The following is a 27,910-nucleotide window of genomic DNA, read 5'->3' on the forward strand; positions in this document are numbered from 1 at the left end:
TAGCAGCCGAGTTTCTCCACAAGGGGTCTTCAGACACACCTGTCCCTGCAGGTATATAAGACTTGTGTGTTTGTATGTGTGAGAGAGGGAGAAAAGGGGGCCGAAATTGAATAACGCAAATGAAAACTTCCAATATTAACTAGAAAGGACTTCTTGGTACCGCAAGAAAGTCAAGGCTCGCTGACCAGAGGAAGGCAAGGGTAAACTACGTCTGATTATCTCTTGTCTCGGAAACCCTACCTACAGGATGTGTTGGGCATACCACAGAGACATCTAAAACCAGAAGTGCTCTTCCAGAATGTTTCGGTATCAGAGAGGTAGAGTGGCACATAACTTCCGGATTCGAATTGGAAGTCACCGCTGAGCAGTCGGTATCCTAGTCTCTTCTACCAAAGTTCTTTTAAAAACACACATTGTGGGCGGTGCAACCAGTAACTAACCACAGACCTGGGTACACATGACAAGGGTACCGTGAACCAAGTATACTGTTGGCCAAGGCGCGTCACGTGACACACATCCGGTTTCTGGTATTGGCCATTGGGAGTTCGAGTGGCGCACGCGACGAGAGCGAGGAAAGGATTGGTCCGTGAGACGCTCTAGGCTTGTCAGCGTGCAGACCTCCGTGTCTCCTGGCGTGGCTGTCGGTTTCTGCATGTGGAGGCGGTGGTTGCGGGCGACGGTCAGAGCCATGTCTGGTGGGGGAGCCGCTGTTCCGTCGCCCCGGCGCCAGCGCTCGCCCAAAGACCCGCTGCGTCACCTGCGCGCGCGGGAGAAGCGCCTAGGTGCCGCTGGGGCCTCCGCACGCAACGGGCCTCGAACCGTCTTCGTGCAAGTGGCGGCTGCTGGGACGCGAGACGCGGGAGCCGCGCTCTATGTGTTCTCAGAATTCAACCGGTCAGTGGGATCCTTTCCTACGGGATATTGGGGAGTGGGATACGTGGTGCAGTCATCTCGTTGCGGAAAGATAGGTTAGTTACTGGTTAGTTACTGGTTGGATGGGAGGCCTCTCGCAAAGCCGGCTTCATCTGCGTTAGTTTCCACGTTGGAAGAGAAAACGGATAAGAATGTAATAAATAACAGAGAAATCATATGCCCTTCCGGGTCCCCTAGTTCTGGTAAACCACATGCTTACCACCCCTGCCCCTTGTCAAACTAATTCAATATTCTCGGGAGTCTTGCTGCCGTGGTGCGTCATGCTCTGCACAGATTCTCTGTCGAGGGGTACTTCTCACTACGGTATCAGTTTTGTTAAAGTTGACACTTGGAAGTTCTCCATAGTTTCATACCCACAGAGGTTACCACTCATTCGTTAAGCCTGTTGTAATAAGTAGCAGAGGTATCTGGAGCTTATTCAATAGAGCCTTGCTTCATGGGTCCTCCTTTCTCACATAGGGTGTTCTCTTTCCCCTCCTGACTTCAGAATATTTTTTTCCCCTAATGACTAACAGTGCAATCTTAATAACCCTTTCCTGGGAACAGCATGGGTAGGATTGCTTTCTGTTAAACCTCTTACACTGGCTGTCCTGTAGGAATGATTTCCAAAGCCTGCTCTAACCAATGGTGATGCTGCATTATAGTAGAAAGATTATCTGCGAAGTTTCTGGTTTACACTCCATATTTTGAAGTCCTCTGGAGGGTTGCAACATGTAACGTTTAGATCCAGGTGATGGCCTTATTTGTTGTATTACTTTTTGCTCTCCAAGGAGTTCAGGACTCTTCCTTATTGAGAAATGTCCCCAGTGGCAAAAGAACAGTTTTGCCTGTCTGCTTCAGAAGATGGCATGTTATGAAATCTAAACTTTCAGGTATCCTGACCTTAATTACTGCAAGAAATTTAGTTCCATTCAGGCTGCTTATATTACCGGCTGCTTCTCCTGTCCCCTGTCTGTTCTGGCTAACAGTACTATTTCACTGTGCTCAGCCTTGTTATTCTGAGTCATAACAATGCATTATTTAGTCAGGACAAACTGAAGAAAACTCCAAAATACAGCTTTCCAAATAAAATTTCTTTGCTCTGATTGTCATTTTTTCACCTGAAACTGATATGAGTGACATAAATATCACTGTGTCTTTTTATTTGCTGGAAGGAATAGGGTGATACATTTCTGATTCATTTGCACCTTCCTATGTTGTTGCTAGCTTCATTTTGTCAGTAGAGAATGAGTCATTAGTAGTCATGCGTTGGTTATAGTCATAATGAATGGTTTTACTGATTATAATATATTTAATTTCAGGTATCTTTTCAATTGTGGAGAAGGAGTACAGCGCCTTATGCAAGAGCACAAGTAAGCCTGATTTGGTGACAGGATTAGCCATGGATGGGGGCGGGGAGGTGGGGGCAGTCCTTAAAACAACCTAGCTATTTTGATAAATTCTGATTTCATATTAATATTTTCTTCCTTCAGGTTGAAAGTGGCTCGCTTAGACAACATTTTTATTACTAGAATGAACTGGGCCAATGTTGGTGGTCTGTCTGGTGAGTTTGTTTGCAATTCTACTGTTGTTTTAATTTAATTTGCAATTCTGCTGTAACTGTTTGTTCTCCTCATTATTATCAGAGCTCTCTTTCCTTGTATTGTTGAAGGCTTTCATGGATGGAATCACTGGAGTGTTGTGTGGTTGCTGTATGGCCCGGAAACCACACAACACTCCACTCTCTTTCCTTTTTCTCTTAGGTCTTTCAGCCTTGTCTGCTACTTTCCACACCTGTGTGTTGCCTCCTGTGTTGGAGTTAACCACAGTCCTCCTAGTCCAATGGTGGCGAACCTATAGCACCCCAGATGTTCATGGACTACAATTTCCATCAGCCCCTGCCAGCATGGCCAATTGGCCATGCTAGCAGGAGCTGATGGGAATTGAAGTCCATGAACATCTGGAGTGCCATAGGTTCGCCACCACTGTCCTAGTCCTTCCTTTGGCAGCTGCTTCTAAAGCTTCCAGACACTTCTGTATTGCTCCTGCGTGTGTGTCTTCAGCAGCTCCAGCTGCTAGCCTGACTCCTGAAGCCATTTCCCTGGCTATTCTCTCACCTCTCCTTCGCCAGCCTGCTCCCTGTATCTTCCACTCTCCTTTTAAACTTTGTGCTTGTCCTCCCTCTCCTCGCCTCCTTGTCGTTGTTTTCTCCTTCTAATGGCGCTGTCTTATGTACTTCTCACTGGGCTGCCAGAAGCTGCCAAATACTGGTCAGAGCTTGTAGGGATGAGCCACTCGCTACAGCCATTTTTCTGGTAGGTCAGGGACTGTAACTTAATAGGTGAGCATATGCTGTGCATGCAGGAAGTTCTTGAATTTAGACAGTAGTATCTCTGGGTAAAAGGATCTTGGGCAGCAGTGGGTAAGATGTTATCCATTACCATTCAGAGTAGACTGTGCTAAACTAGATAAACCAGTTATATGACTTGCTTCTTGGTGGCGAGGCATAGGCCACTCATCTCCTGTACCATTTTTTCTTGGTAAGGGTACAATTTTCCTAAAGAACTCATGACAGAAAATCCCTTCCTGGCCTTGGAAAAGCATTTAAGTAGAACAGATAAAAAGCTGTTGTAGCTCTGAAGTCACTCAGAAGGCTTTGAGAGAAATATTTGATTGAGTCCAATTCAAGTTCCAGTGCTCTATGTTCTGTTTGTTTTGTACTTACTTACTTACTTATTTTATTGTTCAGGTTTTTTAAAAATCCTTATGTGTTTCTCAATAAAGCTTCTTCAGAGGAAACCGTGATATGATATGCAGTTATAGGAGCTGACTTCTTGTAGGTTCTTTGGCCTATTTTTTTCTGCAGTTAATTCAGCCCTTCTGTTATTTTTCTGAAACGTTAAAAACGTTACCAACTTTGTCATTTAGTTGGACATATACGTACATATTATAGTAGCATCTGAATGGGTACTTTGTTTTTCCATAACTGTTAAGGTTTTTCTTAACCTAAAACTGTAAGACATTTTTGAAGCAGAATTTCTGTGTTTTTTTCCCCTTCCAGGAATGATCCTTACCTTAAAAGAAACAGGAGTTCCAAAGTGCGTGCTCTCTGGACCACCACAACTGGTGAGTGACTATGTTTCTGCAGTACTCATTGATGTAACTGTTCAGCTATGTAGAATGAAAAGTCTTTACTCAGTAATGAACAGTACAAACTGATGCTGCCTTTGCAGTCCTTTTGTTCTGTTCTCAGGGCTAGATTTGCTTAGTGGATGTGAGCAAATTTGCAGAGCTCAGTCTATCCTTTATCCTTTGGAGATCTCATGTGTCTCTTAGTAGATATATTTGGAAATTTTGCTTTGCTTGGGGTTGTTTGGGGGTGTGGATGAGAATGGCTGAGCCTCTTTCAGAGCCAGTGTAGTATAGTGGTTAAAAGCAAGTGGACTCTAATCTGAGAACTGGAATTTATTCCCCCTCCTCCACATGAGTGGTGGAGTCCTATCAGGTGAATCAGATTTGTTTCCCCACTCCTACATTCCAGCTGGGTGAACTTGGGTTAGTCACAGTTCTTCAGACCTCTCTAAGCCCAGCCTACTTCACAAGGTGTCTATTGTGGGGATAGGAAGGGAAAGGAGTTTGTAAGCCTCCTTGAGTCTCCTTACAGGAGACAGAGGGGGTATGAATCCAAACTCATCTTCTTTGGCATTGTGCGTACTGACAGCGAAGGGTAGATTTAAGTATGTAAAGGTTATTTTTATGTTGCTTTTTTGTTAACATCTATATCTTGATCTCTGAAAATGACATTTTGATGTGCTCTTGTCTTTTCTCCTTTCTGTCCTGTTTTTTGCAATGGTTTTATAATTCTGAAGTGTTTGTAGTTTGCACCTGTGTGGATGATGTGGCACACGTGTGGTAGTACAGGCAATGTCAACTGCTGTTGTGTGATAAGCAAATGAAGTGTGCCTTGTTCAGCCCAAAAAGTGGATAAGAATAATCTCTGCTGATATTTTACTTTACAGTATTGTGATATGATGTGGTTAATGACAGGTTTTCTCCTATGGATCTCTTCTAGGAAAAGTACCTGGAGGCAATCAAGGTTTTTTCTGGCCCACTAAAAGGAATAGAATTAGGTAGGAGCTGCACTTCTGTATTTAATAACCAGCTTCTGTATTTAATAACCAGCTGTGGCCAAGGATTGTGTAATCCTCTTGTTCAGGAGGGAGATCACAGGATTGCGCTTCATATTTGCTGCTGTTTGTCATGAATTTATTTACTGCATGGCATCTGACCATGTCCATACCTATTGTAGAGACATCTGCCAAAAAAAATTATTGAAGCCTTGAAACAGGAGGGGTTTTATTTATTGGTGGATTATTTTGGTAGTTTTTCCAAACCTCCCATGCTCTTATTCAGCTCCATTATTAATCATATAGAAAGAGGTACTTGTTGGGACCATTCTAAAATTTATCATTTGATCTATTCTATTTTCAGCTGTGCGACCCCATTCTGATCCAGAATATGAGGATGAAACGATGACTGTCTATCAGATTCCCTTGGTAGGTGAGTAAAAGTGTACTGATTGTGACAGTGAGAAATGAATGGGTAGAGCCTGGTAGCAGTGCTATGGTGAATCTCTGATTTGTGACATAAAACAGTGAAGGTGAAATGCCATCTAAAAATCAAATTGCTGGCTTTCACTAGCACAATTCAAGTCAAACATGAGCTAAGAACAGCATCTGTTTTGGCCATGCAGCCTTTTTAGATCTGATAGTCTAATGGTGATATTTATTATTTATGGTTTATGGGTTCTGTGATTGATTTCAAGGCCTTTCACCATGTACAATAAATGCTATCTCACATACTTTGGCTATGGAGGGTATTGTTGGAAGCTGCTGCTCCATCTGGTCCTTTCTATTATGTAGTTTTTCTTTTCCAGTGTTTGGTTTGTATACAAAGTACAATATACATATTATATTTACCTTCATATTTTCTTTGTAAGGACAGGTAAGATTGAGAGACAGACAATGGTTTGCCCAGTCCACACTGCGTTTGATGGCCAAGCAAGGAATTGAACCTGGATTCTCCTATCTGAACCCAATACCCAATTGTTTCTGAGTTTGTGGTGGGTTTTCCGGGCTGTGTGGCCGTGGTCTGGTGGATCTTGTTCCTAATGTTTCGCCTTCATCGGTGGCTGTCATCTTCAATACTGCTGCTGCTGCAGGGCATGAAAAGGTGAATCACTCACTGGACTCATAAGGCCCACCCGCAATACAATACTATCAACCACATCTTTGCATAACATGTTCTACCCAAACACTTACTGATTGGTTCCCCACCCTGGGACATGGACAATATATACCCCAAACATTCCCTTCTCTCTGGACACAGTGTGTAACAGACTTCCTTCTGTGATACACCTCTGAAGATGCCAGCCACGGATGCAGGCGAAACGTTAGGAACAAGATCCACCAGACCACGGCCACACAGCCCGGAAAACCCATCACAACCAGTTGAATTTGGCCGTGAAAGCCTTCGACAATACATTGTTACTGTGTTTATTTACTCCCTGTAGTCAAGACTGACCCGTTGAAAGTGCGCTCTAAACAAAAAGTGTACACCTGATGTAGGCTATGTATTTCACCTCACCCAACTTTGTTACGTTATCAAAATTAAAATAGGTGGCTATGATGAGAAATTGCTTATTCAGCAGCAATAGGATTATTTTGCTGGAAACCAGAAATGAAGTTAAACGATAACCTACTAACTTCTGTCAAATATGCTGCATCCACATAAATATGTTCCTAAAAGGACAAAGTAAAGCAAGGCTAAGCAGAGAAGAAATTTGTAGTTTAAACAGTGTTCCTTGGAAAGACGTGCGTTTGTGTTTCTTCTTAATCTTTTTCTTTTTTTCTTCTGTGATATAGGAAAGAAGCCCATAAATTACCAAAGGCAGATTGCGTGCTCTGAAGCTGCATCACCAGCAGATGGGACTAATCAAATGCATAACTCAGGACCAAGCTCTCCCTCTAAAGAGCATAGCAGTAAAACATCCCCTGACAAAATGGGTGAGGGAGCCTTGGCTTCTCATGATTTGGTAGAGAGTTGTCAGGCTGTGGGTGGGGGGTGACAGCACAACAGTTTGCTTCCTCTAATACATTTGGATCCACTTGCCAGTTTCTTTTAACCAAGCTTCAGTGGTGGGTCATCTTTGTGAACTATTTGGGGGCTGCTACGGCTAATATCAGATGAGATTAGTGTCTATTTTATTACCACTCCCCTGGGAGCAAAATTTAAGGGGTTTTGTAGAATTTGGTAAGATAATATCAACTGAATATTATAACATCCCTCTTCAAGATTATGGATTTCCTGCTGGTGTTTTTCTTTAGTAGTGGAGGGGTGCTTCTAATTTTAGAGTTATCCGGACAGTCTGAATCTGAAATAATCTGTGCTTTCTTTTTGGTATGTGTATGTGTATTTTTTTTTTAAGATGGTAGCAAACCAGTTGGCCAGAGTGATCCATCTTTAGTTGTTGCATTTGTTTGTAAGGTAAGGGTTGCTTTGTTGAATAAGGTCTTGCAACTGTTGTAATGCTTCTGTTGTTTTACCAACCAGATCAATGTCTTCTACCTAGAGAGTCATAATTTCCTAAAAAATCAGATTTCCTGGGTAATGCTTTTGCTTCCTGACTAATTCTATTGCTTTGAAAGACTTAGAGAATTAGGCTGCATATTAGTTGCATGCTGTAAAGCAGAAAAGTTTTGCTCCCTTCTTTTTCTCAAGATTCCTTTCAGCCCCTTTGTAACAGCTACATATTTATATTTATTAGCTGAACCCAAATTCCGGCATGCATTAACTCTTGCAAGATGCAATGTTCTACCCTCAGCCCTACTTCAGGGGAGGGTTCTAAAACTCCCACATCATGAAAGACATTCTATTTGTGCTAAGAATTGCGAAGAATCTGTGGAACGTGTACTGCACCATTGCCCACTGTATAGTACTGTAGGGCAAAACTATTACTTCCTCTACTTGTGGGCACTGATTGCCTATCTGATGTGCATAAGACAGTATTTTCATTGAATCATGAAGATTTTCACATTTTGGAAACGATGGCCAAGTTTCTTTATTATGCTATCACAATTCTGTTGAAAAGCTTGTAATTGCCATTTTCACTACGCCTTTCTTTATAAGTGTGTTATATTCTTTTAATTGTGTATCTTCACTTTGGACCTCTTATGCCGTTAAAGGTTACATGTATGTAGTTGCATGCTGTACTGCTGCTTTCCCTGTCTTCCCATCTTTTTTTACGCAGATAAATATGAAGCTGCCAACTTTAGCGCTAAAACTCAGTGAATGATGAGCTTGTACAGCTGCTTGTACAGCTGCTTGGTTTTCTTGACACTTTTTATGAAGATCACTCAAATTGCTCACTGAACTTTAAATTGAAGGAACAGATTACTAGTAGTTTCAAAAAAGATGTTTTTCAATTAAAATACTACATCACTTACTTATGAATCTGACTGAACATGGCTTCCTATTGGGAGGATCTTTAGAGGTGTTTTCAGTATTTGATTCTTCTGATGGTTCTAATAAGTTCAGTTTGTTTGGAGACATTTTGGGGGGTTTGTCTGTTGTGACATCAACTTGTTTCATACCCTTTTAAGTAATGTAAAGCGTTACTAGGAAGAAGTAATGAAATTAACATTATTTACCACACAGCTCCATCCAAAGAAAGGCAACTTTTTGGTGCTGAAAGCAAAGGATCTTGGCTTGCCTGTGTAAGTGCACAATATTTTTCATTACTCTTTTGTAGACAGGTGGATCTCTCACCTCTACAGGTGGCTAAATTTTTATTATCTCTTTCAGGGGCACAGCAGCGATCGCTCCTATCATCGCAGCTGTAAAGGATGGAAAGAGTGTCATGTTTGAAGGCAAAGAGGTATTTTTAAATAAATGTTTAAGAACCCTTTCCCCCTAGCTTGTGAGCTCAAGGTGGCTTACATGCTACAGCTACAGTGTGTATGTTGAAAACAATGTTACCACATAAATTCTGTTCCATTCCAGTGAATTGTTACTCTTGGAGGTATCTAATTTTGCTTTTAGATTTTAGTCAAAACAGTATGGATATAACTAAGCAGGACTTAAACTTGATAAGTGTGAGGAAGCACCATTTGAAGTGTTTTTGTTTGTTTTTATTCCCCTCTATCATTGAGAACCTCTGAACAGTTCAGGTTGTGCTGGGTAGGAATTGATCTAATAACCTGGAAAACGAAAAGATGTGAAGGGGCCTCTCAGAATAGAAACTGACATTCCTCTTTAGTGGGTGTGGTCTGAAATTCAAATTGCCGTTTTAGGTACTCTCTCCCTAAGTATACTGTCTTCAGGACATCTACAGCAGAATTTAAATAGCTTGTCCATCCACAGTAGCATGGATTAGATAGTAGTATAGCATATTTTAGGAACACTTGTAGTTTACGCTTGTGATGATTGGAGTTTTAAATCCATTTAAACGAAGTATTGTGCTGCAGTTTGACTGAAGTGGTCTCTACCCCATCCTTCTACTGACAGACTGAACCCGTGGCCTTCAAAGTGCCGTGATCGTGTTACATTTTTTCCTCACTTCCCCATCCAATCTGGCTTCTTCAGCCATTCCCTGAGCCCAGATTTGCTATAAACTGTTCTGCACATATGGGATTAGTGACTAATAGAAAGAGGCAGGATCTTTGCCCATTGATCACACTGCTTATCTCTGTGCTTTGTTGCAGATCTTAGCTGAAGAACTTTGCACCCCTGGAGACCCAGGTGCAGTCTTCATTGTAGTGGAGTGTCCTCATGAAGGCTTTGTAGATGCAGTCTGTGAAAATGCCACGTTGCGAGGGTATGGCTGAGATGGGGACATGTGCCTTTAAGGTTTGGGAGGAGTTAACAGTGGCATTTCTTGTCACCTGTGTGCTGGGAGCATGGATCTTCTTCCATGATGTTGACTGTACCTGTTCCAGTCAGTGATCATTCCTTATGAAGTTTTCATATTGACCCATAAGAATAGGCCAAAGTGTTAGTAAGTATGGGACGTACAGAAATAGCAAGGCTGAAGGAGTAGAGATTCCTTGAGAGAATGTACATCATTTGAAACCACAGTGAGCCATTTTCAGTTTTACATAGGCAGAAGACTCTAATAGTATTTTATTCTTGTATGGCTTGGAATTGTCATATTGTGGTAATTAGTGACAGTATTGGAAGACATGGGGCTTAAGACACCCAGATTTTTGAAGTCCGCATTTTTAGGGGTTGGTCCATAAAGAACTTTGAAATCAAATGTAAAGAGAACATAAATGAAAGTATTAGAATAGGTGCTTTATAGTAGCTTAAATTGAAGTGGGGGAAGACTTATGAATGTTAATTTATTAGAACCTCCCAACTTTGTACCAGTTATCTGGTGAGAACAAAACTTTTCTTTTGGTCTTCTCAAGTAACACCGAGATAATGTTGCAGGAAGGGTGAAGTTGCCCCCAGGAATCCAGTCTGGATTTTTAAGGGCTTACAGGTAGAAGTGTTTGACCTTGGCTGGTGAGGGAGGGAGCCACCACCATCCCCAAGATCCTATCCCTCCCATGAGTTTTGTACCCCCCTCCCCCACTGTCAGTTGCTTTATTTCTGTCAAGGGTTTTTGTGGCTACAGCACAGTCTGCTAATGACTACTTACATATCGAATGCTTTGTTGCAGATATCAAGAAGGGGAACAGGAGAATCCTGTGGCTTTGGTTGTCCACATAACCCCAGAGCCTGTCTTACGGGACAGTCGGTATAAACAATGGCTAGAAAGGTTTGTGTCTTGGTGGAATATGCATACTCCATAACATTCAGTTGACAAATGATCTCCCCTGTTATCTAGCATAAGTTGCTGAACTGGGCTGGAGCTAGGTCAAAGGCAGGTGTTGGATTTCATTATCATGTACTGACATGGCTAATAGTGATGTCATGGTGCTGACTTGAAGGATAATGACCATATTTAGCACTAGTGTAGTAAATGCTTTTTGAGTGCTGAATGTGCTTCTTAAACATTATCTCAGTGATCCTTACAGCTCTCATGTATGTTAATGCTTTTGCAGATCAGAAGCTGACTGGGATTGGGAGAAATGAGAGGCTAGGACCATTTAGTGAGTTCAGGACTGCAGTGAAAGCAGGCCTTGCCAGCCACTGCATTGTGCCATTTCTGCAATTTGCCTGCTGCGCATGCAGATTTGTCTGGATGAAAATCCTACAGATTGGCTGCTGTAACTTGCATGAGTAGAACCTTCCATGTCCATCTTTGTCTGGTCCTTTTCCTTACTAGTGTAATGGTTAGGGTTGCCAACGATGCGTGGGAGATTCCTGGAGGCTTGTGGGAGGAGCCTGAGGAAGGGAGAGACCTCAGTAGGGTGTGATGCCTCAGTTTTCCCTTCAAAGCTGTCATTTTCTTCAGGGGAACTGATCTCTGTAGTCTGGAGGTCAGTTGTGATTCCAGGAGATCTCCAGGCCCCAGGTGTGCAACCCCAATAATTGTGCTGTTCACTGTGTAAGTGTTCATTAACACGACTCAGAGGGAAGATGAAAAGATAGTAATGGTTCTGTCAGGGAATAAACTGTGCCCTGAAAAAAAACCCAAGTATTCTAGCATAATTCATGTGAGGAAAAGATTTGTGTTAAAAGTGAGAGCATGGTAGAGCTGCTGGTACAGAGTGCTGCAACTGAATGTTGACTGCAGTGAGATATCACTCTAGACTTACTCTGTGTACACTGGCTTTCAGTTTGCTTTCAGGCTCAATTCAAGGTGCTGGTATTGACCCTTTAAAGCTCTGTATGGCTTGGGACAAACCTACCTGCTCACTCCATTCTGAGAGGCCCTGCTTCAGGTGCCCCCACCATCTGAATAAAAGGCTTTCTCATCATGGCACCAAAACTTTGGAACTCCCTCCCCAGCGAGATTCATCTCATTCTAGTGGTGTCTTTTGCCAGCAGGTGAAGACCATTTTGTTTCATGTGGAATATTCCAATAAAGGTTTTTTGCCCTCCTTCTAGTGCTGTGTTTTTGATTGATTTTTTAAAACTAATTTTAACTGTATTTTTGTTTTAATGTTTTTTATGTTCTCTGCCTTGTGGACCCTTACTGAGCGGAAAGGCAGCTTTAAAATGTTTTACATGACTAGGGTGTGGACCATGCAACTGAAATATGTTGTAAGCAGTAAGAACTATTACTATGCTACGGTATTTATAAGGGATGTACCCCACCCAACTCGAGCTTTATTTTTATCTAGGGCAGGGGTCTGCAACCTGCGGCTTTCCAGATGTTCATGGACTACAAATCCCATCACCCCCTGGCAGCATGGCCAATTGCAGACCCCTGATCTAGGGTATCGAACACCATCTCCAACATTTAAATGAAATCAGACAATCAATATTGCTTCTTGTTCCACCAGATTTGGTGCTGATACTCAGCACTTGATTCTTAATGAGAACTCCAACTCGGTGCACAATCTTCGCAGCCACAAAATTCAAACCCAGCTCAACCTCATCCATCCAGAGATTTTCCCGTTACTCACCAGCTACCAGAGCAAGGTAAAAGTCTTGGCCTGACTAGAAAGCACACCTTTCTCACTAGGTGTGGTAGCACTTTTTATGTTTTTTTCTGTCTTGTCCATCCATCAGGAAGAAGGAGCCACATTCAGTGTGCCTGTTATGCGAGGAGAGTGCCTCCTCAAGTACCAGTTGAGGCCCAAGTCAGAGTGGCAGAGGTTGGTGTTTCTTAAATGTTTTGTTTTGGGTTGAGGTGGAAAGTGTGCAGAGCTTTTTTTCTCTTGCATAATATCATCTAAAAGGGAGAAACAGATGTTAGCCCAGTTGAAGGCCATTATTTCAGTCCATCTGAGCATGCGTTCCTTTAGTGCAAGGCACCTTCCACTCACACAGAAATGGGCAGCTGCATCCAAAGGCCAAGGGGCCTGGGTAGGGTGTTGCTGCTGCGCCACCCCACCACCTACAGAGGGCTTTCAGGCAGTGTAAGGAAATTTTTAAAAAGCCTCCCCGGCTGCCTGAAAGCCCTTCATGTGGATGATTGAACTCATTCCACCCTTTTGGGTAGTGTAAGTCTGAGGCAGTGGCTACAGCACTTGCAGGGCAAAAGTCTGGTTGGAAGCCGACTATAATCAGATACACCGCAGGAATACCTGCAGCACACCCCCGTTGCATCAGCAGGGCAGCAGCAGTGTGGGAATAGTGATGTGGTGGTCTGTGCCATGTCTGGGCACCTCAGAGGGCTATGGCATCTGCTTAACAGCAGTTCTGCCCCTCTGCTGGGGTAAGTGCCCTGGGGAGGACAAATCCACCAGTGCAAGCTTGTGCTACATCTGGAGATTGATCCCCCCCTCCCCTAGGACAGGGCTGTAAGAGTCTTATGTCTTTGGAGAGCACCTTGAATTAGAGAAACAGGTGGTCACTGATGAAATTCAACCCAAGGATAATGTCTTGTCTCCTTCGTCCTTCTTCCTTATAACGTTCAGTTTGAAATAATGTAATATGTGATATGCATGTGTCATGTTCATGGCTGATGGATCTGGGGATGCACAGTATGTCATCATTGGCTGATGGGTCTGGGCAACAGTGTGATTGCATGTCGTGCATTACATTAGGTGTTACAAAATACAGGGGGAGAATGCCAACATGAAGCTCTGTGTCTTGAGTAGTCTCATTCCTTCTTTACCATCATTTGTGATCTGAAACCATGGGCTGCTTTCAAGACTCTTCAACAGAGCTGCAAAATGATGGTTTGTTGGGCTGTTTGGTTACATGAAGAACAGGTTGTGTAACAGGGTTAGGGTTAGGTAGCACACAGAAGTGTGTGTGGTAAGTTTAAAATAATATCAGGTTTAGAATTGTACTCTTTGCTTACATAGAATCATAGTGTTTGAAGGAAGCCATGGACTATTCCAGCTTTAAAAAGGGCTTGGACAGATTTATGGAGGAGAAGTCAATCTATGGCTACCAATCTTGATCCTCCTTGATCTCAGATTGCAAATGCCTTAGCAGACCAGGTGCTCAGGAGCAGCAGCAGCAGAAGGCCATTGCTTTCACATCCTGCATGTGAGCTCCCAAAGGCACCTGGTGAGCCATTGCGAGTAGCAGAATGCTGGACTAGATGGACTCCGGTCTGATCCAGCAGGCTATTTCTTATGTTCTTATGTTCTTAATGTGGAATCAACCTGACGAGTGTTCATCCAGCTGCTGCTTGAAGATCACCAGTGTGGTGGAGCCCACCATCTTCATAGGCAGCTGATTCTAGTGATGACTGAATATTTTTTCCTAATGTGCATCTGGTACCTTTCTGCCTGAAATTTATACCCATTATTGCAAGTCCTATTCTCTGCTACCAAGCAAAGGAACTCCCTGTGCTCCTCTGAGTAATGGTTTTTCAAATACTTAGAGAGCAATAATGCCTCCCCTCAACCTCTGCTTTTCCAGACTGAACATTCTCTGGTCCTGCAAGCTTTCCTCACAGGGCTTGCTCTCCAGTCCCCTGTTCATCCTCATTGCTCTCCTCTGCACCCACTCCATTCTGTCCATATCCTGTTTGAAGGAAAGCTTTCAGAATGGCCCACTACTCTCAATGCGGCCTGACCAATGTGGTGCACATTGGAACTATGACATCTTGTGATTTGAATGTTATGCTCTGGTTGATACACCCAAAACCACATTAGCCTTTTTTGCCGCTCATATTCCGTTTACAGTCTACCTGTGGTCCAAGATCTTGTTCACACACACACTGCCACCCAGAAGTGTATCCCTTATCCAGTAAGAGTGCTTCTCATTTTTGTTACTCAAATGGGAAGGGTCAGACTGAAGGATTGTTTGCAGTATAGCTGATATACTTAAGTGAAAGGGACAAATACTTTCTGAAGAGTGGTGTTTTTCTAAATAGGAGTAAGATTGGCTTGCAAAAAAATGGAAATGGTTTGTCCTGACAAATAAAAATGATTAATTTTCACCTCTGTCCTAACTTTGCATTTTTTCAGAGAGGCTGTTGTTGCTTCTAATTCTGCTGAGTTTATAGCTGAGGCCCTGGAGCTGCCTGATTTTCAGGAGAGCGTGCAGAAGTGCAAAGAGAGCTTACAAGTCAAACCGGCATCAGGTGAACAGTCTTTGTCTTATGCTTGAAGAAGACTACTGAAAATGTGCAGGGGGCAGATTGCATCTTTCATTCATGACAAGTTTTAGTAGTTTCAGAGCTTGTGTTCCTGGACTTTGAAGTATGAGCTTTGACATCTCGTGCTTAGCTTCATCTATGAAAGTTATCGTTATAGTCCTTGTTTCTTCTCAAACTCAGATAATATACCTGAGCCACTAACTGAATTCCCACTAACTGCACCAGGGGGGTTCTGCTGTGGCAGCTGGTGTTCAGGGCTAGTGGGTATGCAGGGAGGAACCTCCCCCTTTCCAGGCACTCTAGATGTTTTAACAGCTTCTGGGGCACCCTGGGGAAATGTAATGCTCAGCATACCTGACATCTCAGTGCTGTGGAAACAGATTGGAACACTTTCAATGCACTTTGAAACTGGATTTTACTGTCCAGAGCAGCAAAATCCACTTTCAAACAGTTGTGAAAGTGGATTGAATGTGCATTATTCTGCATGTGCAGAAGGGGCCTTTGTAAAGTTTATGTCCCATGAGAGCTGTCCTTCAAATTGGGAATAAGGGCCACGATATACGCTTGTCTTCTTCCCTTTTTGGTCGTGTTCTGCCGTTGTGAGGGGATTTCTTTGCCCGACCCTTGTTGATGTGTGCTTGCAAAATTTTGCTGCTGTAGACCTTCAGGCCCCTTCTGCACATGCAGAATAATGAACTTTCAATCCATTTTTAATGCACTTTGCAGATGGATTTAACTGTGCGGAATAGCAAAATCCACTTGCAGACAATTGTGAAAGTGGATTGAAAGTGCACTCTGCATGTGCGGAAGGGGCCTCAGTGTCTTGTTCCACTTTTGTGGCATAAATAGAGAGAAAGATAGTCACCGTGGCTTTGATTCCTTTCCTTAGTGTTTCCTTAAAATTGGTACTTGGCCAACCAAATTATTTTACTTCCGTTTGAGTCCCCAGTTAATATAACTCCCATACCAAGTAGAATAGTCCTCTATTTGTGCTGCCCAAGAAGGGAGGGTGGAGAGAGGATATAAATCTTGGAGGGGATTCTTTTTCTGAATTTTCTTTTGGGTTTCTGAGGCTTGTGGCAGATGCATGAGACATAGTGTGGCTTTGAATGTGAAGACTGTTGTATGAGATTCCAGGGTCAGATAATTTGCCCACGACACTTGCCGTGTTTGCAGTTGCCCATTCTTTCTTTTTTAGTTCAAAATGGACGTGGATAACATGATTGAATTTGTCTGTTTTTATGGGGGTTTTTTAATACTTGTAGGCTGTTTTAATCTTGATTGATGGTGATAATGCAGGACTCTGATTTGCAAGTGTTCAAGAGCTTTTCTGTTTGTTCTAGGAAATGTCGATAGGTATCCAGAAGTTGTGTTTTTAGGAACTGGCTCTGCAGTCCCAATGAAAATACGGAATGTCAGCTCAACACTGATAAATGTCAGGTATATATCAACGTGTGGTGTGGTGTCTGTAGGTGGGGGAAGGCACTAGTCTTTTGGAGAAGGAATGCATGGTCTTGGAGTGTGTAAATGATGGGTTCCTAACATGCATTTTTTGCATTCTCTCAATGTAGTATGTGTTATTGGGTCTATGTATTGTCAGATAGGACAGAAAGGTGCATGAATTTTTAATAGAAGCGCTCATCATATACTATCACATAATCCCTTTATAACAGAAGATATAGGTCTGTCTCCACGAAATAGAAATGTCTGTTCTAGGTAGCTAGCACAGCAATATATGCTTGAGCTAATCTCTTTGCTGAAACTGACCTCCTTGGTCTCCTCAGCTTAGTAACAAAGTGCCATGGTTTGTAACAAATAATTGATCAATTATTCTCCATTATGTTCACATAAATTTCTTGAAAGAGAAGAAATGAGTCATATGAACAGTTCAGCTCTGTCCTGTGGCATTGCATGATGAGAGAGAAATAAACCATATTGCCACTGGTCGTTGTAGTACAAAGTTGCATCTGCTTCTCTTGCTAGTGCCACCCAGTCTCTAATTCTGGATTGTGGTGAAGGAACCTTTGGCCAGCTTTGCCGCCATTATGGAGATGACATTGACCAAATCCTGTGTAACATTGGGGCTGTGTTTTTATCTCATATCCATGCAGATCACCATACAGTGAGTATTGTATTGGGGTGGGCATTCTCCACCATTTCACATTGTATCAGTGTCCTCAAGAAAGTGTCATTTATATCATGATTCTTTGTTGTATTGCAGTGAATTAGCAGAGCAAATAATAAGAGATAATAAAATGATAATAATAATAAGAGATGCGAGTGAATTGTTTTGTAGAACTTTACTAGATAATGAATAAATTTACACTAAATACAGGAACAGGAAACTTTATGCAAGTGCTCAGTCTGGGTGTCTGTGCAGTCTATCTGTGCCTGTGTGTCTGTCTCTCCTCTATTGCTGGAAGAAGAAAGGAGAGATCTTTCCAGAAGCTCATGTGATTCTGGTCATGTGACTTCAACAGTTAACTTTTGCTTGAATTAACGAAGCAGGTATTTTGTAAAATCCTAACACTCTTCCTGCTATAGTTTCTTTCAAACATGAAGTCAAGGTATAGACATAATGATAAAGCAAGTTAAATAAATGTTTAGGTATTTGTATGTAGCTTTTCTCTCCAATGGAGACCCAAGTCAGCATCCAGCATTTCCCCCTTCCATTTTATCTTCACAGCAACAATCCTGTGAAATAGGTTGAATTTGGGAATGTTTGACCAGCCTAAGGTCACCCAAAGAGCTTCCATTTCAATAAGTGGAAATTTGTACTTGGGGTTCCCAGATCTTGCTCTGGCACACTAAGCAGTAAAATTATAGACTGGTGTTTTTTCATTATTTTTCAGATTTTGGTATATTAGACCTGAACATTTTTGACAAATCTGAAAAAAGTAAAATCTCCATACCAGTATGGGGTTTTTCCCCTGACTCTTTTTTTTTTTTTGGATTTCCAAAGATTTTGGGGTTAAATATATTCTATTGGGAATTGTGGGTGGAAGTTTTTTTAAGGTCATGGCACCAAATTTGCAGTGGAGTTGCTGGTGACTTTTCTTAAAAGAACCACCAAGTTTGGTAAAGAGTGGCTCAGGATGTCCAATTTTATAGGCCTCCAAAGAGGGTGTCTCCATTCATCCTCCATAGTTTCCAGTAGAAGAAAAATGGGGCCTCATAAAATTGGACCCCCTGACCCAAACTTTATCAATTGTTCATGTAAGGCAAGGCACCAGCAGCCATACTGCAGATTTTTGAATAATGCTTTTTTTGGCTCCATTTCAATGACTCCTTTTTTTGGTTCAGCATATCCTAATTCACACCCCTACTAAGCACTGCACAGCAGTGGCTGTCATGGCTATGAGAATAACTCTCATGGCTTTCTCTCCTCCCTTTGTGCATGATGATCTAGTGAACTCTTTCTGCTTTTGCCATGAACCAGAGTTTATTATTGCAGATGTTCCACAGGAATCACTTTGGTTTGAGGGGAGGAGAACAAATCCTATTTTGTGGTTCAGATGCCCTGGCAAACTACAGGTTTAACAAGTCTTTCTTATACTATTGCCTGCAAGGGGAAGGAGGAGCGTGGAGGCCCCAGAATTGTTTATGTTACAAACCATGATGTCTCACTGCAGCCGAAGCATGCCTGTGTCACTCTATATAACTAGGTCTCAATTATGGCAAACCTACCATGGAAAAACTATAAGACTGTACTGCCCTAAATAGCTTTCCTATCTGAGACTATATCCCCTTGGTGGCGAACCTTTGGCACTCCAGATGTTATGGACTAGGGTTAGTCCATAACATCTGGAGTGCCAAAGGTTCGCCACCACTGCTATATCCGATGGCAAGAAGCAAAAGTTCCTTTTGTTTTGAAAGTGAAGTTGTCCTCAAGCTCTGGTCTTTTTCTCCTTTTCTTTAAACAATGTAGTTCTGGAATCACATTGTATGGCAGCATAATCTTACGTCTTTTGTAGAAGGGACTGAATGACTAAGAGTCAGTGTTGTGGAAGCAGTGCCAGACTACAACTACAGAAACCTGGGTTCAGATCCCCACTCTGTTGCAAAGTTCACAGACTGAGAAGCCAGACACTTTACTGGGATTCTTGTGGGGATAAAATGCAGGAGAAGAAATCCTGGTCCCTAAACATATTGGGAAGAATAGTATAAAATGCATGTCATTGTGTATAACATTGTGTATAACATTGTGAAAAAGCAAATAAAAATTGAATGGCAGTCATACCCAACGAATTCTTACTGTTGTTTAATGAGAAGTATGTAAAGAAATGGCTGCTGTTTCATTGGATATTCTTCTGTCTCCTAGGGCTTGTTGAATATCTTGTTGCATAGACATCGAACATTTGTAAGTATTGTTGTTTTAAAGCAAAAAATGGGGTTTATTGGGTTATGGCAATTTTAGTGGATCAGTGGTAGTGTGTGTCAGGATTGGTCCTTGCCTCTGGATCTGCTGTTTCTGTTGTTAATTCTGCCATTGTCTCTCACTGTCTTTTCTCTGCTCTCAGATGGCCCGCGGCCAGCCCTACAGCCCAGTGTTAGTAGTTGCTCCCACACAGATTATGACATGGCTACATCAGTACAACGACCATTGCCAAGAAATTCTAGAGCACATCAGGTGAGTTGGTACAGCCATATATTTTGGTTTAGTGTGAAGTACTGAACTATTGGTTGTTACCTATCAACTGCCACTACTGCCTAGTTTATTGCTGTGCCTGGTGTATTGCTGTGCAGTAATAGAAACACAGTTCCTATTGTCACAAGTTGCTCAGACTTTTTTTTTTGCCTCTGAGGAATCTTTCCCATCTGTCTTAAGCTATCTTGAACACATTTACTTCTTCATTCAGGACTAGGTGTAACTATTTAAGTTTGCCTTCTCCTCAGGATTCAGGAGTGGATGCAACTCTTTGGAGCAGCCTCAGTAAGAGCAAGGAAGTACTTCTTCTTAAGAGAGATGTCTGGGCACTCTGATGCCTGAAACTCCACCCAGAACTATAAGTCCATTTTTAGGACACCTTTAGTTGACTTCAGAGCACATTTTTCCCTGGAGAAATTGACATTTTCATGACAAACTTCCTGTGAGGGGCAAATAATCTGAAGTGGTCAAACAGTTTATGTAGCTTATTCAATGGTTGGGCCTTGTCTTCTCCCCCACCTCCACCCTGCTCAAGATAGTCTGAAGCTTGTACTTTGGCATTTTCAGTATATTATGGTCTTCAGAATGCACAGCAGACTGTCTTTGTTTGATTTACTAAACTTTAGTATCTAAACTTTAGTATCTAACAACACGGGTAATCAACATTGCATTGTGTCTGTGCCACTTCTGGATGTTCCTGATAACAGAAGTCAATAGCATGGGCTTTGACATGATCTCTTCTAAACTCAAAAGCTGTGAGCAGAGAGTCACACAGAGTCAATCTCTGGTGAGCTGCTGCAGATGTTAGGCTGTGAAAATGAATAATTTGCTTTGTCGAGGCTCTAGCAATTTTGGGAGAATGTATGTATTGTTCTGAGCTTCAAAGAGGTTGAAAATTTTGGTCAAAAGTATTCATCATTGACAAATGAATTAATTTGGTTTATGGAAAGTGTTTAAAAGTCTTGCTGTGAAGAGAGAGGTCTTTCCTTTCTCTTATGACTGAATACAAGAGTGCGTAGATGAGAGCTCCAAACAGTTTTATTCAATTTAGCAGTGTTTTTTGGACATCAGGTAAAATTCCAGACATTTTCATCTGATTCTGTTTAACATGTTGGATACTAGGGTGTGTGTAAGCTACCTAAATTTTACTCTGTGAAATTATTCAAAGTTAGTAAATGTTAAAGAAATCCAACAGGATAAGTTGAGATGTTCAATTCTGGCAAAAAAAGATTTGTAGTTATGGCTTAATTATGGCACCACCTTCATTTTCTTGCAGTATGATTCCTGCCCGGTTTCTAATGGAAGGGGCTGATGTCTTTAAACCTAAAACAAGGACATTCATTAATTTGCTTATGAAGAAATATGACTTTGCAAAGGTAAGGTAGATGTGGGTTAAGATAGCAGAAGAAGCACTTGAAGGGGAATGCTAACGATTTAATGTGTTATGCTTTGATTCAGTTTCAGACATGTGAAGTCCGGCATTGTAAAAATGCCTTTGGATGTTCAATGGTCCACAAATCTGGGTGGAAAGTTGTCTATTCTGGTGACACTATGCCATGTGAGGTTTTAGTTGAAATGGGTAAGTTTTGTATTGTTACGGGGGATGGGGGAAGAGGAAGAAAGGAAATGAATCTGGAGTAGTTTTGTAAGAAGTGAGAATGGTGTGTACATTGAAGAAGCAGTCGTTCTCTTTGTCTTTGAGGAGACAACTTTTAATGCAGCTGATCTATGCCTTTCTTTAGTGTATATTTTGTATGAAATGTTGAGAAGAAAGTCAAGCCCTTTGTATAACAATATGCATGTGCTTAGAAAAATCCTAACCCCTATCGCACAAATCTGGTGACCATATTTTCTTGCATAGGGAAAAATGCTTCTCTGTTGATTCATGAAGCTACACTGGAGGATGGCTTGGAAGAGGAGGCTAGAGAGAAGACACACAGGTAAAAGTATCTAGCAGTTAAGTGTCAACAGTTTCTCTTAGCATTGAGAAGTCAAAAGTCCCAGCTGTCATGAATTCAGTCTGCTCTAGAGAGCATGTAGAAACTGAAGGGTGGCATCAGACATCAGGCATAAAAATCTGGCATATAATCCCATCCATCTGTTTGACTGCCCTGGCCTGGCCGGCCCAGGCTAGCCTGATCTCATCAGATCTTGGCTATTAAGTAGGGTTGACCATGGATCATATTTCAGTGGGAAGCTATCAAGAAATTTCAGGAACACTATGCAACGGAAGGCAATGGCAAACCACCTTTGAACATCTCTTGCCTTGAAAATTTTATGGGGTTGCCATTTGTTGGCTGTGACTTTATGGCATTTTACTCACAAACATGTATTTGACCAAGCCAAGGTCTCAAGTTCATACAAGCCTCAGTAATTATTTCATTCTCTGGAGTATTTTACTGTAAGCCTCTTGTGTAACTAGCCAAATACATTTTATTATTGCTCTAATGAAAGAATGATTTATTACAAAAGCTCTAAAAATGTACATGGCATTAAAAAGAAATGAAAAATAGCAAAAGGTGTTCAGAAGTAATCAAATATGAGAAGAAAAAAATATACAAATAGTAATTATAGAATTACATGGATCTGCAACACTTAGTCACTTTAACTGATTATTATACTGAAAAAAACAATTTTGTTAATTCTATCTCTGTTATTGCATTTTAGATGGGGAAATACAAATTAAACACATAAACTATGACAACTTATTAACAACTCAGTTGTCTAGATAAAGTTTCTCATTGTATAATATTTAACACAGAACTCCCATTTTTCTTTAAATTCATGTTCTGCTCTTGTATTAACAAGGCTAGTCAGTTTTGCCATGATAAAGTACTCTCTCATCTTATCTTTCCAGTTTTTCTGGGTAGGATGTTCTTCCATTTTCCAACTGGGTGCAACTGTGTCTCTTGCTGCAGTTAAAAAGTACAGAAAGTACAGAAATCGTTCTTGTTGTTTTGGTAGATTCTCTGGTCAAATACCTCATAGCATGACTTTTGGATCCTTCTGAAATTTACTCTTTAATATTTTTTGTATTTTTGTGTGAATCATTCCCCCCCTTTTTTCCTGCCTTTTTGCAAGTCCCCCACATATGAAAAAATTCTTTGTTTTCCTTTTGTTAATTTTATAATCAGAGAAAGATCTATATAATTCTGTCTGATCCATCAGACGTTTAATTGATATTTGTGGATTCACAATTGCTAACACTACATCATCTGTATAATGTTTCATTTTGAATTCTTCACTTCCGACTTTTCATACCTATGATTTGGTGGTCTTGCATGATTACCGATGCCAACACCTCTAATGCAAGATTGAATAACAGTGGAAATAGGGGGCATCCTGGTCGGGTGCCTTTTTCAATTTGAAGCTGTTCAGTTAAAAGTCCATTTATTAACACACTAGCTTGTTGTTTAGTGTATATACTGTGAATCCAGACATGAAACTTTTAAGATGCTCTGTTATCAGCTTAAAGTCCCATTAAATATTATCAAAAAAACCCTGTTTCCAGGAAAATAAAGTTGGTTTTAGTTTTCTTTTGTTTGACATACTCAAAGGCATTAATAACAAAACGCGCATTGTCCTTCATATATCTTTTAGGAATAAATCCAATTTGATCTTCATGAATTGGTCTTCATGAATCTGTACATCTCAATCTGGTTGTCATTGTTGATGTAAAAAGTTGTAGTCCACATTCAGTAAAGAAATAAGCCTATATGATTATGGTAATTTCTTTATGAACATCTTGCCATGAACATCTTGCCATGAAGATGGTAAATTATCAGGAGAATCAGTAGAATTCATGACTTCGAATAGAATTAAACGTATTTCTCTTCCTTGCTATTATTCCGTATCTATTTTTTCTTTTCTCTGAAATCTTTCTTTTGCTTTTGTAATCCCTTCTGATTTTTTTTTAAAAAGTAATCAAATGCGAACTCTTAAAAATTAAATAAGGCAGAACACTTAAATTAGTTACCAAAATCCTTCTGTTTAAGTTTTTTCACAAAAGGGAGTTTACTTCTTGTTTAGATCTGATCACAGATCCTCTGTTAGTGGAAAACCCTAGCCTTTATTAACTTCACTTTAAAAATTTGGTCAGTTCCACCTGTGAATGGCTCACATAATTCAAGGATGTTTGAATCAGTAGCACCTCCATATGCCTCAGATGGCTTACATGTCATCTTTCATTCTTTCTTATTGGGAAAGGAGCCTTTTTGTATTACCTGATCTAAGTGGAGGAGCCTGAGGGATTCAAAGATACTTTCAGATTTTAATGTCTACATTGATTCCTTGCCAGATGCCTTTGCTTTCCCAGTGGGTTTGCAGCAGGAGCTTTGGCCTTCTGAGGCCCAAATACGCATTTGTCACAGAATATTTCTGCTCATGTTACAATAGCTGTTGTAATTCTTAAATCGTGTAGGAAGATGTTTGTCTTGCAAGTGACATCTTGGCTTTTATAGTTTTACAAGTGGGGGGCCTGCAAAGGCTTGCGAAGGACATCTCATTACTCCTTCCCCCATTATTTCCTCTTTCCCTTCCATGAAAGTCTCCATAGCTTCTCCTGTTTCCATCTTTATCCTCTCCTTCCCACCAAACAGTCATCCTCCTTACATCTGCTCCCCAGTTTTCAGTTTTCCTCTTATCACTCCTCCTGTCAGCCTCTACCTAGGGAAAGGTGTTTAGTACCAGCCCCAGTTGCATGGTGGGGAACCCACAGACTTGCAAAGCGGCACCTCCCTTTCTTCTTATCCTCTCCCAACACTGTTTTTCCTTTCCTTCCTCCAGATGAGCTCCAATTTCCTCACCTTTCCCTGCTTCTCCCAGCCCACCAAACTACCTACCTTTTGTCTGCCCCCATCTTCAGCTATATCTATTATACCTTGCCTTTCTCCATAGTGGGGACCTAAAGCATTTTATATCATTCTCCTTAACTCCACTTCATACACACTGTGAAATAGGTTAGCTGACAATATATAATTGGCCCAAGGTCACCCAGTGAGCTTCCATGTGAGTGGTGATTTGAACATGGGTCTCAGATCGTAGTCTGAAACTAACAATTACATCACACTGGTTTTTGTAGGATTAATCATGCAAGTTATGTGGTTGCAAGTCACCCAGTAGTTGCTGTTGGACTTGGCCCCAATGAGTCGTTGCTCAAAGAACAAAGCAGCCCAGGAAAAGGGGCCATATCTTTCACTTTCTGCTTTTACTGATAGAAGTCAAGGCTAGAAGGCTAGTGGTTGCCTAGTGATAGCTACAGTATTAATTTGTTAAAGCTACAGGCACTGCTTCTATTATTTTGGGGGGGCGTGGGGGGTGCAGGTTGACTCCCAATATATATATATTTTTAAGTTCAGATATTTCTGAAAACCTGGAGCATTTGTCAGGTTTGTACAATTAGCTTTTTTGTCTGTTGACTGCCTAAATCTCTGTTAAGCATCCACAGATTTGGTCATGTTGAGAGTTAGATGTTTTAATATTCTTTTCCATCCTCTTAACAGTTTATTTTCTCTTGTACTTTAACTATTGTTGTTCCTGTATTTTAGCACTACTTCGCAGGCAATTGAAGTTGGGATGAAGATGAATGCAGAATTCATCATGCTTAATCACTTCAGCCAGCGCTATGCTAAAATCCCTCTCTTCAGTGAGGATTTCAGTGAAAAGGTTGGGATTGCATTTGATCACATGCAGGTGAGTTGAGATTTGAGCTGTCAGGTAGGAGTTCCAGATTTTCAAGTTGTAGTCGTGACCGCGAGGTCAGCACTAAGAAGCGAAGGCGAGAGGCCGGTGGTAACCATCTGGTGGAGAGGCACCAGCAGCGGGCCCTTGGTGTCGATGTTCCTAGCGACTCTGCCGCGTGCTGGTTCCTGGCACCTTTTATTATGATTCTAGCGGGGGCGTGTAGAAGGGCGGAACGGGGGGAAATCCGGGAGAGCGGGAGAGCGGGAGACTGAGAGATCATCATGTGATGCATGATCTCACCTGGCTGCTACGTGCGGAGAGGAGCATCAGCGTCTGGGCCTAATCCTCACCTGGGGGCAAGACCATTGTCCCTTTGTCTGGGACGCCCGGTGGTTGTGAGCCAGGTGGTTCATGACCCGTGACTCATCGGGGGGTGAGGAGTGGGGGAGCGGTGTGACCAGAAGACCGTAGGAGCGCCGGTGTGCCAGCGCTCTACTTACGGCGCTGCTGGATCAGCAGCTCATCCCTACACAAGTTCTGAGTCATTTCCTACTGGACGTTGAACTCTTGAACAAAATATCTACTGTGCTTTCTAAGTCAGGCTTTGGACCAGCCACAGGGTGTTAATGATGGAAGACTGCATGGCAAGGATTTTTTTGGGGGTAATGGAAGGTTCATGAGAAGGTGGTTGCACTGAATACATGTGTTTCATCTCTACTTTGGAGCACAGATCCATCTCTCTAAAGTCACACCTGTTTCCTTAGCATGCCTTGCCTGTGATTTAGCAGGAAAGTGCTTGATGCTGATCACAACCCTTTAAAAAAAGTGCCAAAAAAAAGGTTGTGGTACCATATTTCAGCAGTCCAGAAATGGCACTGATCTCTCTCCTCATGGGGAATATCTGTCCAGTGCTCAAAAGATGGCCAACACATGCCAGCTGTCAGATTTTATCCTGCTTTTCTCTAAGGGCAATACACAAGATTTTCCTAATTTTATTTTTAAAATAACCCTGTTGATTGAGAGAGATAAAGTCACCCCATGAGTGCCCTAGTAAAGTGGAAATTTGAATTTGCGTCCACAGACCTTATCTGGCACTCTAGTCACTATACAATATTGTGTTTCTAACATGCCTTACACACATGTGCCCTATTCCAAGAGTGTGTGGACTAAGATGCTGAGGAGGGAAAATGGTGCACTGTTACTTCAAATAGTAATATGGATTTCTCTGTCACTAGGTGCGTTTTGGTGATTTTGCAGCTATTCCAAAGCTGATTCTGCCACTGAAAGCCTTGTTTGCAGATGAGATTGGGGAGATGGAAGAGCGACGAGAGAAACGAGAGCTGCGGCTTTTCAGAGAGGCAGTAAAAGCCTCTGAGGCCCGGATTGCTAAAACAAAACTGGAACATGGAACGGACCCTCATGGAGCACCAAACAAAAAACTCAAAACTGCCAACTGAGCAAAGCAGCAAATGGCTGCCTTTGTGCCTTTCTTGCTAGGGCGAGAGTGACTTATGAATGACACATGCAGTGCACAGCACTGTAGGTTCCAGAAGGTGGCATCAGCATATTTGAGCTCTACTTGCTCGTGGCCCCCCTGGAAATTTACTTACGCTGCTTATACAGGTGAATTCTTGTTGAACTTAATTGCAGAGCTGGCAAAAATGCACTTCTTGGCGCATCGAGACAAGGTTCATCCTCACTGTCCATCTGCCTGATTGCTGAAAATAGTTCCTTTTAAAAAATCTGACACAAGTGATGAGTAATAATTAAGGTTTTGACCAAGGGAAATCAGAATACCTCAGCAAGAGTGGAGACCCTCCCCCATAAAGCTTATTCCTTAAAAGCATTTTAGGAGACAAGACTTTCACAGGAGAAAGTATATTGTGTTTTTAACTATGGATGCCTCTAGAGAAATTGTGGAAATACCTTGGATTAATCTTGCAGTACTTTGCTATTTGCAGTGTAATGCTATAGATACTTGCTGCTATTTTTTAAAAAATCAGGGATCCAGTAATTATAACTTATTGTGTGGTTCTGCCAATCCAGTTTAGTTCAGTAACTACAAGATTTTGCATCCAGTGTTTAGAGAAATGATTATATTAATCTCTTGGGTATCATCTTGAAGACACACAATAAAGCAACTTTGCTGAAGCTAAGCAGGTTTGTGGTCTGCATAGTGTCTGGAGGCAGGACTTCAGGAAGTCCCCATGAACACCTACTTGAGCTCCATGGAGAAGAAAAGGTGGGATATAAATGTGAAAACTTACATTTCCTGACTAGTTAATTCCATTAAGAGTTAATTATATGCTTCTGATGCACTCTTTCCATCTCATCCCACATGCATGTTATAGAGGCATTTTAGAAGCACTGTTTATAATCTCTGTGTTCCCTAAAAGCACAACAGGTTCTACAAATCAGTTATAAACCAACACTGTCCACAAGCTTACCATCTTTAAAAAAAAACCCTAAGGAAAGGCAAAGAGACCTATGACGCA

The 27,910-nt window shown here is 41.6% G+C and overlaps 1 protein-coding gene across 1 annotated transcript; it reads left to right on the plus strand.

Moving 5' to 3' along the window:
• Nucleotides 1–549: 549 nt before the first annotated feature.
• On the plus strand, nucleotides 550–27,571 carry ELAC2 (elaC ribonuclease Z 2). The gene is made up of 24 exons (XM_048488045.1): nucleotides 550–894; nucleotides 2,235–2,285; nucleotides 2,406–2,476; nucleotides 3,974–4,038; nucleotides 4,985–5,042; nucleotides 5,404–5,472; nucleotides 6,837–6,977; nucleotides 7,400–7,458; nucleotides 8,629–8,687; nucleotides 8,776–8,848; nucleotides 9,675–9,787; nucleotides 10,634–10,732; nucleotides 12,366–12,504; nucleotides 12,595–12,680; nucleotides 14,955–15,070; nucleotides 16,429–16,525; nucleotides 17,069–17,207; nucleotides 19,407–19,445; nucleotides 19,606–19,715; nucleotides 21,010–21,109; nucleotides 21,192–21,312; nucleotides 21,595–21,673; nucleotides 25,280–25,424; nucleotides 26,651–27,571. The coding sequence occupies exons 1-24, from the start codon at nucleotides 653–655 to the stop codon at nucleotides 26,870–26,872; spliced, it is 2,493 nt and encodes an 830-aa protein (XP_048344002.1). The 5' UTR covers nucleotides 550–652; the 3' UTR covers nucleotides 26,873–27,571.
• The last annotated feature ends 339 nt before the right edge of the window (nucleotides 27,572–27,910 follow it).

This window comes from Sphaerodactylus townsendi, linkage group LG03, assembly GCF_021028975.2.
Source record: "Sphaerodactylus townsendi isolate TG3544 linkage group LG03, MPM_Stown_v2.3, whole genome shotgun sequence".
NCBI lineage: Eukaryota > Metazoa > Chordata > Lepidosauria > Squamata > Sphaerodactylidae > Sphaerodactylus > Sphaerodactylus townsendi.